The sequence below is a fragment of the Poecilia reticulata genome, linkage group LG22 (genome assembly GCF_000633615.1).
Source record: "Poecilia reticulata strain Guanapo linkage group LG22, Guppy_female_1.0+MT, whole genome shotgun sequence".
NCBI classification, from domain to species: domain Eukaryota; kingdom Metazoa; phylum Chordata; class Actinopteri; order Cyprinodontiformes; family Poeciliidae; genus Poecilia; species Poecilia reticulata.
This window is the reverse complement of record NC_024352.1, coordinates 3,016,712-3,029,027: the sequence shown is the minus strand read 5'-3', so window position 1 is coordinate 3,029,027 and position 12,316 is coordinate 3,016,712. Positions and strand designations below refer to the sequence as shown.

General features: G+C 39.9%; 2 protein-coding genes across 3 annotated transcripts in view; both read left to right on the top strand.

Annotated features, from left to right (window-relative positions):
- The window catches only part of sec23a (Sec23 homolog A, coat complex II component), a 20,174-nt gene extending 17,831 nt beyond the window's left edge, over positions 1-2,343 (top strand). For both annotated transcript variants that reach the window (XM_008398713.2, XM_017302632.1), the window contains exons 17-20: positions 41-127; positions 201-356; positions 1,465-1,530; positions 1,604-2,343. In XM_008398713.2, coding sequence (XP_008396935.1) covers positions 41-127; positions 201-356; positions 1,465-1,530; positions 1,604-1,693 — 399 coding nt within the window. In that variant the 3' untranslated portion in view covers positions 1,694-2,343. The remainder of the gene's footprint in view (positions 1-40; positions 128-200; positions 357-1,464; positions 1,531-1,603) is intronic.
- A 1,356-nt stretch (positions 2,344-3,699) lies between these two features.
- Positions 3,700-7,276, top strand: clec14a (C-type lectin domain containing 14A). The gene is made up of 2 exons (XM_008398710.2): positions 3,700-3,987; positions 5,410-7,276. The coding sequence occupies exon 2, from the start codon at positions 5,445-5,447 to the stop codon at positions 6,513-6,515; it is 1,071 nt and encodes a 356-aa protein (XP_008396932.1). The 5' UTR covers positions 3,700-3,987; positions 5,410-5,444; the 3' UTR covers positions 6,516-7,276.
- Positions 7,277-12,316: the final 5,040 nt, after the last annotated feature.

Sequence of the window (12,316 nt, the reverse complement as noted above, 5' to 3'; positions counted from 1 at the left end):
TGTGTGTGTGTGTGTGTGTGTGTGTGTGTGTGTGTTTTAGCCAGTGCTCTTGGACAGCAGCAGCATCCTGCCGGACCGAATTCTGCTGATGGACACCTTCTTCCAGATCGTTATCTACCATGGAGAGGTACGAGCTAATTGGAGGAGGTGTGTGTGTTGGCTCTAGAACAAATGTGTGTGTAAGCGTCCGTCTCTTTCAGACTGTGTCTCAGTGGAGGAAAGCTGGCTACCAGGACATGCCTGAGTATGAAAACTTTAAGCACCTCCTCCAGGCTCCGGCGGACGATGCTCAAGAGCTGCTGCACACTCGCTTCCCCATGCCAAGATACATCGACACGGAGCATGGCGGCAGCCAGGTGGGGGCGCTGTCGCATCCCCGCTTTTCACTCACACAGACTCGCATCTAACACAGGCGTTCAAGGTCATGAAGGGAACAAAAGAAAACCCTTTGAAATGATTAGAAATAAACAAAGATAAATTCAGAGTTTCTGAAAAATAAAAAGTTTTCTTCCACTGGTTAATACGGCAAAAGTAAAGAAACTGTTTCTCACCAGTGGATCCAGTCAAGTTTATTTTTTATAGAACATTTCAGCAACAAGGCAGTTCAAAGAGCTTTACATGATGAAAATATAACATAGTAAACAATTATGAAACAAGCTACAAGCATTACATTTTGTTATAGGCCATCATCAAGAATAATAATTATGAAATATATGAATTAACATTTCAATTACTATTAATCAAAGGAAACTAAGCAGGTGGGTTTTTAGCTTTGATTTATAATGACTCAGTATTTTGGCTGTTTTGCAGTTTTCTGGAACTTTATTCTAGATTAGATAAGCATCTAATCTAGATACATTTGTTAACTGAAATAAGTAAAGATGGCAATTAATGTGGAAAACCTATAACTAACTGGAACTATATTGTCGTTTATAAAACTACCTAAAGAAAATACTGAAAATCTAACTATAATATCCTTCGTGTTTGTGTTTATGAATCTATATATTTTTCAAGCTAATGTGAAATAGATTACTGCACTCCAGATTTTTTTGGCTCGCTAACGCTAGTCTGCAAAATAGCAACAGGAAATGTTGATATAAAACACCAGTCAGTTGTTTAATAATTGACAACATTTTTTGAAAATGGTTTCTTCTGCTCTGTCTTCATCATGCATACATAATCACAGTGCAATACTTTGACCTTTTTAAATTCTGCACCGAAATATTAACCAAAATATAAAAAATCTAAAACTAGTTTAGTAAAGACCAAGGTGAAACTAAGCAATATTTAACTAACAATAAAAACCAGCAAACGCACTTTAAAAACGAATTAAAACTAACTGAACTAGGCAAAGAAAAAGTCACAATGAAATAAAACTAATCCATAATGAAGAACCCAGAACTGTCCTGACCCGGTGTGTCTGTGTGATGGAAACACTGAGCAGAACCTTCTGTATGTTTTTAGGCTCGTTTCCTGCTCTCCAAGGTCAACCCTTCTCAAACTCACAACAACATGTACGCTTGGGGCCAGGTAAGGACCCCGCCGGTGACCTTTGACCTCAGCCGATCAGACAAAACGCTGACGGGGCTTGTTTTTTGCACAGGAGTCCGGGGCTCCCATCCTTACAGACGACGTCAGCCTGCAGGTGTTCATGGACCACCTGAAGAAGCTGGCCGTCTCCAGCGCTGCCTGACCCCGCCTGACCCCGCCTGACCCCGCCTCGTGCATGCGTTCGCTGCCTGAACCGAGCAACAAGCACTCCGTTTCTGTCAGTGTTACTTTCAGCAGCAGGTCCAGGATATTTCCACTTGTTAGTTTGTTTTCATTTTGCCGCTCCTGCKCCAGTCAGTAAAAATTCTCATCTAATCTAAACCCAGGCAGGTCAGGACCGCGCCTGCAGAGCAGTAAGCAGCTCTGGTGACTTTCTGTGTGTCAACTTTGCTTCATCTGAATGTTCCAAACATTTTAAGTTAGACTCTTAAAGAGTCTGCCAGCGTGACATCCAACAAAAACTCCAACTGTAACCTGTGAGCAGCATAGAAACCAGCTTGGAGTCTTTCAGTGAATGTATTGCTGGTTTATATTTCCATATTTGACTAATTTCACAAACTTTCAAGCAGCTGCTTTATAGTAAACATACAGCCGCCATTTTTCCCCTTATTGTTTTGGTTTTACAGTGTTTGTTTATATTTATGTGAACTAGTTTATGGTCTTCTCCTCAACTTTAAAAACCCATTTTCAATTCAGACACTAAGAGTTTTGCCCAGGCAAGTGAATGCATGTATTCCTGTCATTCTGTGTGTTTCATGTTTGCAGTAAAGCTGTGCTGTGGAGAGCCACTGACGTCTGTGTTTTCCTTCAGATTTAACCCAGGATATGAAAATGATCATGAGATGAAAGGTGAAGCTGCACTGCCCCCTCCTGAAATTTAAAGACAACGCCTGAATCCCTTTTTCAATAATTAATTCCTCTTTAACTTTGTCACCTAATTCTGGAACATAAACATAAGTAACAGCATTTATTGCTGTATATGTTGTAAACTGTCCTGGTGGTTATATATTTTTTTTTTGGCAAGACAATTTTATTTGACTGTAGTTTCAGCAACAAGGCTGCTCAAAGTGCTTCATATGATCACAATGAAAAGTAAAACAACAAACGAGCAAAATGGAAAATCATTACATCACAGTGGTAAAATAATAGAAAATGGTGACAGATTGAAAAACAGACTACAGTCTGATGTTCCTGTTAACTTGTGTATCAAAGGCAACTTTAAAACACCTGGAGCTGCTTAACTTATTCCTGATAACGTTCCATACTCGACCATCAAGTTCCATCCATGCTTGATGGAACTTTGTGTTTTCTCTCTAAACCTGAGTCTAATCCTCATTCATGTTCCCTCTGGAAACACCCTCCACATTTTTTTGATCTTTCATATTTAATTCCAAAAAAATACACTGAAGTTTGTTTTTACAAAATCATATGTGATTTTGTAAAAGTTCCAGGCGTCTTCAGTGATTCCAACGGTGCTCCTGTGTGCTGGCTCTCAGTGCTGATGCTGTTTACCAGTTTTGCTATGATGTCAAAGCCCTGCAGCCTTCAGAGCGCTACGCGTTAACACGCCCATTACATCTCTAACCATGAGAAAACCTTTGTCAGAAATGGCTTTCCCCTCCACGGCAGTACTTCCTGACATTCTTTGCACAGCGCCGCCTGGAAATGCCTAAGTCACCACTTACCCTATCGGCTTCCCTGCGCCTTTCCACTGTTTGTTCAAATCCGAGCTGTGAGCAAGTTTAAAGAGAATAAAAGAACGCTGATAAGACGTGTCCTCCACAGTGTCCTGACACTCGGAACGTGAAAGTTGCCGCAAAACTGATTTGTTTGCACTTCTACACGCGACATCTCATTAACACCATCTATTAGTGGACATGTCCTTTGTTAAACCCATGTGTTGAAAAGCAATGGAACAGGTGTATCTAATAAAGTGGCCACTGAGATTAAGGAAAACCCACCTGCTGCTGTCACATGTCCACTTCCCAGGATTCAACTGGGAATTACTTCAGCTCAGAAGATACTAAATCACAGGCCGAGGTTTTGGTCTGAATGTCTGAGTTTTTGTTCTGATTAGTTGACGGCGTCCCTGAGCAGGAAAACAGCTGACCGTATCAAGACCCAACACACTTCCTGTCCTGGAGCAGAGAGAGGGAGGCTACAGGGGGCTGCTGGGTGTGGGGGAGTGAAGCCAGAAATCTGCCAGCACAGCTACTGTGAAGGAGGAACCAGAAGAAAGAAAGAAGAGCTAAACTGGAAGAAGTGGAAAGAAAGAAGAGTTGTTTTTTTCAGATTCAGGAGGATAAAACTGTAAAGAGTGGAGGAGACACCAGCAGCTGTCCAGAGAAGACAATAACCTGAGAACAAACAGAGCAGAAAGAGGGAGAGGAGGAGGAAAAGAAACAACCGAATCAAAACCTGGAAGAGTAACTAACGGTATGAGAGACCAATTAACCAGACGGAATACAGATTCCTTTATTTCTGTATTCCATCTGGGTATTTTTTTGGTTTTTTTTGTGACATCTTCTTAGTAAAACTTCAGCATAGAAAACTGTTTTACATTGACACAAATAACGTGAGGAAATGATGTAAAGTGAGCGTGAAAGAATTTTTCGTTGCTTTTAGAAACTGATCATCCAGTCCAAACATTGTAAACCTAAATTCAGCTAATCTGACCGGCCATGACCAGAGATCCACGGCTCAGCAGGAAAATCTGTAGACAAGATCCTTTATAGAAAAAAGTAAAAAGAGCTCAAATTCTAAAGTTTGCAAAGAATAATGGGCAAAGGTTTCTTTCTAGATGTATAAAGCTAGTAGAGACATATTCTAAGTATTGACTCAAGTTCTGAATATAAATGCATGCGACTTTTTTTTATTTGTGAAACAAACCAAAAATCTTAACACCTACATATTTATCTACTTTGTCCTGATCCACATCGTGATCCCCAATAAACTTTATCACTATAACTTTACTCAGATGTTAAAGAGGCATGAACACTTATACAAAGTTCCACATCACTTCACACAAAACACACCACGATAACAAAACATGTGCAAATGTTCAATAAGTTAGAATCCACATTCAGGCTCATTTATCAGATAAAAATATCTTTTGAAGACAACCTTTAAACAGGTTTTAAACATTTCTGTATTAAAAATGCTTATTGGTCTGATCTAATGTGTCGATCTTAAATGTGTTTTCAATATAAGGAGAAAATCATCCTAATTAACAGGAATAAAGGTCTGTGTGTTGTTCATTTAGTGAATAGTTACTGAAATACATTTCAGTTAAACAGTTAAATGAGTCATTTCATGAATTTACATCCTCATAGCTTATGGAAATACTTAAGAAGAATAAGCAGATGGTTGATGATTCCATGGTACCTGGGTCTGAAATGGTTTGTTTACACTCAGTTAACCTGCTTGTGGCAGACGACCGTTCGTACTGAGCCAGGTTCTGCTTCTGCTGGAGGTTTCTTCCTGTTAAAGGGGAGTTTTTCCTCCCCACCAGAACCCTACCTGCATGCTCAGTACGAGGGATTTGCTGTCTGGATCCTGTTGCTTTGTTCTCGTCCAGGAGGGCTCTGGACCATCTGTTGGGTTTCCTTAGATAGTAACTTTTTTTTTTAGCTAATTTAAATAATGAATTGAACTTAATGCTCTGTTTGATGACTAGGATGAATTTGGTTGAACTGAAATTACTTTGTTTTTGTAAAGTGCCTCAAGTTAAATTGTGCCATATAAAAAAAAAAAGAATTCAAATGAAATAGTTGTAAATAAAACTGCGGGAACTAATTGTCCAATTGTCCTATTCCTGACCATCACGGCTTTAATAAGTAATTTTGCTTATTTTGACAGTGATATCATCACCAAAGGGGGCGGAGCTTGAGGAAATGGAATTTTGGCTCTGCTGCTGGTGGAGTTCCCTTTGGATGTTTGTCTTCCTGCTGAGAAATGTCTCCACCGACTTGTCCTCACACACCAAATACAGTCTGAGCAACAGCAAAGCTTCCTTTGACCAGGCCATGATGAACTGCCGTCCTGGTGTTCTGCCCTCTGTGGCCACCCAACAAGAGCTCCAGGAAATATTTCAGCTTCTCAACAAGTCAAAGTCATTTCAGGAAAACACCACCGTCTGGGTCGGGCTGAGGAAGCTTAAAAACGGATGCAGTACTGATGAACAACCTCTGAGAGGATTCAAGTGGGTAGAGAACGGCAGCCAGGAGGCCAGCGCCATCATATGGCTGGAGAAGCCGAAGCTGACCTGTGCAGGGCTCTTATGTGGGGCTCTGAGGCGACAGCATGTCCAGGCAGAAGTTACTTGGGGTTTAATCCCCACCAGCTGTAAAACCCACTACCATTTCATCTGCAAAGGGAGCGATGCGTATACTGAACTACAGCTGAAAACGAGCCAGACAACATCAAAACCCGCCTTGGCAACGTTCCGTCCTAACATCTCGATATCAGAGCCAGAATCTTGTGAGCATTCCAAAGACCTCAAGCATCACAGCTTTCGCTCCCTGATGGCTGATTCCAGCAACGACAACAAAATCCTGGTTGAGTGTTGGTCTGCCGTAAAGTTATACCTGTTCTGTTCAGGAGTTCCTGCAGTTTGGAGAGTGCTGGATGGCTCCCCTGCTAATTTCAGCATCATCTGCCAGAAGTGTGAAAAAGGCTTCCAGAAAGACGACTCAGGGTTCTGCGTCGATGTGGATGAGTGCAGCACCGGGAACCCCTGCAAGCACACCTGCCAGAATACCGAGGGTTCCTACAGGTGTGTCTGTGCCGATGAGCAGGACTCCTCATGTCAGGATGTAGCACCAGCTACATCTGACAAGAAGTCACTGTCACACATCCTGATCCCTGTACTGGCTGTGGTTGCTGTGCTGCTGGTGATACTGGTAATCGTTGGCGTGGTGAAATGCTGCTTAAAGAGGCGCAAGAAGATGAAGACCAAACCATAAACAACAAGGAGTCCTATATATGCCACTGAAGACATTTTAAAGAGCTTTTTGATTTGAGGTATTATGTAAAATCAACCTTTTTTGAGCTTTACATCATGTTATGATGTTATTCATTCATCAAAAACATACTTGGAGTGTTGCTTTGATTCTTTCACGCATCTTTGAGAAATCCGTGAATCTCCAATGGCAACCATTGGGGTTGTATAAACACTTGCTCTCACAAAGCGCTACCTAAGATCCTCATTGAAGCTACAACCCCGAACCAAGCTTCTGCTCTACAGAGTACCCTTCTCCTACTCGGCTCCTCCAGACTGGGAGTCTGCTGAGCTCATCATATGAACTACTACTCAGTGCAACGCTACAAAGAACGGTTGTAAACAGCACAATGGAGGAGCATTTTTAAGATGACTTCTTGTAGGTATAGTATCGGAAAGAGCAGAAGCTTCTTAAAAAGACAGAAGTATCAAATTGCAAAGTTAAAGTTCTTTGTAAGTCATATTTTATATATACAGCATTCTGACAGTAACAGTTACTTAATTGTGCTGAAAGACGGCACTTTGTGCCTGAATACTGCCCCTTCAAACCTTACGGAATTACAAAATATAACTTTAAAATCATCTTACCTAATAACTTCTCCCTTATTGGTATGAACTGAAATGATTTTATTGTATGTTTTTCTGTAACTGAATCTGAAATGGGGGAATTAAAAATAAACTACACTGAAACTGAATTGTTTTGAATGGTTGTAAAAAAAAAAAAAAGCAGCACTCAACTAAATTTATCTGTAGTTGTGATTTATTTGTTAAATAAAGATTTGCTTTTAAAATCTTCTGTTGCATCTCAGATTATTTCAAATGTCCGCTCAGTTTCTCAAACAGTCAAAAAGAGAACAGTTTTCCTCATAACAAAAAACTCCCAGGTTTGTTAACCAGTTTCAGGACCCGACCAGAACCCCTCTGTGTAAATTACCTTGAGAAATAATGAGATTTGGTTATATATGAAAACAGGCTTTAATGTCGAAAAATGATCAAATGTTACATGTCAGACAAATGGAACAGGTCCAGAGTTCCATTCACCGTCCAGCGCTGGACCACACTGAGCTCAGGGATGGAACCAAGTGAGGCAGATTGTAGCGAGTTTAGCTTTTTATTCTTTGCAATCTGTACCCTCCCTAAAGGGTAACCTAATCAGTTTCAGTCTGTTTACATATGACTGATGGCAGTCACACGTAAACATGGTTATGTAAGCTGCAGTGTGTGCATGTATGCAGATAAAAGAGGCTAAAAGAGACGGAGGAAAAGACAGAATCCCTAACATCCATGGTGCTCAACATCAGGGTGCTCAAACATTTTTGTGAGTTTAATGGTGAAAATATAACAAGGCAAAAAATCAGGAACGACATAATCAAATTTTCACAAGTGTTTGTCTTCTACAAAACAGGGATGTGTTTAGAAAATGGCTTCCTGTTTGCTGGAGCCCTGCACTAAAGAAGACAGGAAATGTTTCCCCTCAGACTGTCTTTATCACAGGGCGGCCGGTTGGAGCACGTCCACCATGTTCAGAGGCTCGTCCTCAACGCGGTGCTCCTGGGTCATTTGGTCATTGCTGCGTGTCTTCTCCACCCTGCTTCCTGTCAATTTACTATTCAATAAGGACAATTAGTGTCAATAAATAAAAAGAAAAGTCTTCGACGTTGCGTGGCGTATTGTTTAGAGCGGGAGCAATTCTAAACCTCGACGCGGCCATTCCGAGTTCCTTTTCCCTTCCTTTCCGATTTCTATCAAATAAAGGCTGTAAACTCAGAAATAAAATGCTGCCCCTCGCCTCCAAAACAGGCTTTGTCAAATGGGATGTCATGTGACTTTTGAAGGTTATCTGGCTTAAGCACCATTGTAATAATATCTGAACCCTACTGTCGATTCAAACGAACTGAAATGTGGAGCAACACAAAAGTATTAAAATCTTTCAAATGACTTTCTCTAAGTCTGCCACAGTTCCACTTCAAGCCTGTCTGGACCAATGGACAGTAGTACTTTTTGACGGGCCGTGTGGCTGGCCACCCTGGACACCATAACTTTAGGGTGTAACACGGGCACTTAAAAAAAGAAGCAAATTTTCTATTGTTTACTGAATATAGCCATACAGTACATCACTGGAGCCTAATGAGACTGAAGTTAGCATCTGAGTTGTAGATTCCTTTTCAGTGCTAAATTAAAGGGCTATTCGGTTTTTTAAGGAACATTTGACGACGTTGGCAGTAATGGCATCTGTTTTCGCCAGTCGGATTCCACTGAGATTAATGTTGTTCTGGTGTGCGTGTTTACTACAATAATACTGGACTTTAATTTTCTCTGGTCTCATCCCTGACGACATGTTTGTCCACATGTCGTCAGGGATGTGGATGAACATCCCTGGGTGATTGCAATCCTGTGTGATAGCTATGCAGCAATCACACAGGATTGCTGTGTGRTCACACATATGAGGCCTGCTGCTGCATAGATCCGTCTGACTGAAAATCCCTGAAAGTGTTTCATGTATTTACTTCATCCAGATCAGACTATTGCAACCCCAAATCGACTGGTATCCAGTTTAAACCTTTAATATCCAGAACTAATGATCTTGATTTATTTGAATTATAATCAAATGCGTTTTATAGATTTAAACTGGAATTATTTACCTTCTCCATAAATTCCTTTACTTTTATGGTGAAATTTTGTTGCATAGATAAAATGAAATTATAATAAAACAGACTTATTTGTTCCTGCGGTAATGTCTCTACTTTAACTAGATGTGTAATCTGTTAGCTCTGTCGCCATCTGGTGGCAGCAGTTTACTGTTGCACCTCTTCCAGTGGACTTACTTCATCCACTGTCCTATGGTTTGTTCTAATGGATTTACAGAATATATGAATAATTTTTTCTCTAAATTCTCCCTAGGTGTGTGTGTGTGTGTGTGTATGGTTGTTTGTCCTGTCTGTTTCTGTGTTGCCCTGCAACGACCTGTCCAGGGTGACCCCGCCTCTCACCCAGAACGTTAGCTGGAGATAGGCACCAGTAACCCTCCCGACCCCACGAAGGGACAAGAGTGTTAGAAAATGGATGGATGAATAATCTCTCAATTGGATAAAATGAAGTTTAGTGGAGCAGTTCGCTTTGTACTTTGTTGTCATTATTCTACATTTGTTAGAAAAATGCACATGTTAGGATGCCTGTTAAAGATAGATTAAGCTACTTTGTGTTTTTTTTAAATATTGTTTAAACTAGAACTCCTGGGATTGTATTTCAATATATTGTTTTGTTAAAATACACGTTTTCATTTTAATAGGCATGCTATTAAAAATAGATGTCTTTTTAAACCAAATGTTAAAGATTGATAACTACTGTACAGAAAAGAACTGTGTTGTTCTGTAGTATGCAACTCTGGAATTAAATACCAACTGATGATATATTTAAATATATTAATAAAAAATTTTAAGGACAGCAAACAATGTAAGTTTGTGGTTGTGAAATGAATGTATTACCCCAGAATTAATTATGTGTTTAACATAAAATTACATGTTTTCTGACATATTTTTTTGACCATGTCATTTGTTTTGTTTTTGTTTGATATAAAAAATTGTTTTAGTCATGTAATGAAAGATCCTAAACCAACCAACCAACCAACCAACCAACCAACCAACCAACCAACCAACCAACCAACCAACCAACCAACCAACCAACCAACCAACCAACCAACCAACTAACTAAACTAACTAACTAACTAACTAACTAACTAACTAACTAACTAACTAACTAACTAACTAACTAACTAACTAACTAACTAACTAACTAACTAACTGACTAACTAACTAACTGTGGATATGACACAAACAAAATCTTCAATGCCAGAGAAAGGAATCACTTTGCTTAAAATAAGCAACTGAATATGTAAATCAACAAAATGAATTAAATGTGAATGTGACACCTGATCAGAGTGAAAACATTTTTCCCAGGAAGCCTTGAGTAAATAGTTTAATCATCTTCCTGTATTTTCTAACCCATGTTCCTGTTGGAAAAAGCTCCCAGAATCCCTCAGGCTGCCAGACATCAGGATGGTGAGTTCAGACTCACATTCAAAAATCCTTTATTAATCCCAAAGACAATTAAATGTTGTTGTAACTCATATTAATTCTAATTCCTCAAAGAGTTATTGTAGATACTGATGGCTTATGGCAGGAAAGATCTCTTGTAGCAGTCTGTGTTACAGTGAATCTGAAGAAGCTTCTGACAGAAGACTCTCTGTTTTCCCAAGACTGCCTCATGAAGAGGAGGGTCAGGGTGGCTCATAATTTTCTTGATTTTATAAATAATCAATAAAAATAAATAAAGAATCGAGAAGGTTCAAGGTGGAGGGCCGGCCCTGACCTCCTGACCTGCTGAGTTAGCAGCATTTAGCTGCTTCACTGTAATAAATGCACTGAACTTATATGGCACTTTAACTGGTGAATCACAAAATGTATTAAACATGTAAAGGTTGTAAATATTACGCCTCTCCCTGTCTTCTAATCCTGAGGACAGAACTGAGAGGAGGTGCCAGCATCTCACCAGGCTGTCAGCTCTGCTCTGCCTGCTGAGCTGGACAATGTGGTCATATGGGGCAGCAGAGCAGGACGAGGCGCTGCTAAATGAAATTAGTGGAACAGGGATTACCTCTGTATGCTGTTGTTGATAACGGTTGGGGGGAAAAAAAAAAAGTGTCAAAAATACAATAAAAAATAAAACTAAAAGAAGCTATTGGATTTTTCTTGTGATGGAATGTTTATATTTTTGTAAGACTTTTAGGAACCTGTTCTGTTTGAATCTACAGCGTTTGATTTGTCACTGCATGAAGGATGTTCAGCAGCAGCATGATGTTGAAGAAAAACATGGTAACATTCTGCTGAAAAATAACGTTGGTATATGTTTTAAACAAGCACATTTTAAAAAAGGTTTGATTTCCAAAACTTTATTGAAAAAGCAACAACACATCATTTGAACAGGAAGACTTTTCTTCTTAGAAATAAAGTTAAACTGGACTCTTAATTTTAAAGGGGCAGTACTGTAATATAAAATAGACTCTTTTGAACTTTACATTATGTCATCATGTGATTCTCTCATCAAAACCATACCTGATTCTTTCATGCATGTTTGAGAAATCCTTTAATCTCCATGGGAACAATTTCTGCAAAACGCCTGAGTGGACGTAGCCCCGCCTTCGAGGACGCAGCTGTTTCCACGTTTCTGAGCTTCCGCCTCACAGCTGACTTTCCCTTTCAGCTCCTTCCGACTAGCCAGCAGCAATTAGCAAACACCTGACCATCAGCTGAGCTCGTTATAGGAGCTACTTCTCAGTACAAAGCTGGTAAAATCATTGATAAAGGGTTAATAGAGGAGTTTCAGAAAGAGCCGGGCTTTTTAAAGTTTTTCAAGATGTTAATTATGACATCAAAATTTGTGTCATAAATGATATAGACAGCATTTTCCTAATAACTGAAGGTAACACAGTTCCTTGATTGTTCTATAAAAAAGGCACTGTGTGCCTGGAAAACTGCCCCTTTAAAGACTGAGTCTTGGTTTATTGTCTCAGAACGTGATGTGCAGGGTTGTGGTTAGAGCTGAGCTTTGGGTTGACTGGGACAGAAAACCACTGACAATCTGTGCTGTTCTAAAAATAATTTTAAAAAATAGAACAGCATGGTACAGTTTTATATGTGTGTGTGTGTGTGTGTGTGTGTGTGTGTGTGTGTGTGTGTGTGTGTGTGTGTGTGTGTGTGTGTGTGTGTG

What these genes read in the sequence shown, in the direction of transcription:
- clec14a (XM_008398710.2), top strand. Translation starts at nt 5,445, where the DNA reads ATGGAATTTTGGCTCTGCTGCTGGTGGAGTTCCCTTTGGATGTTTGTC.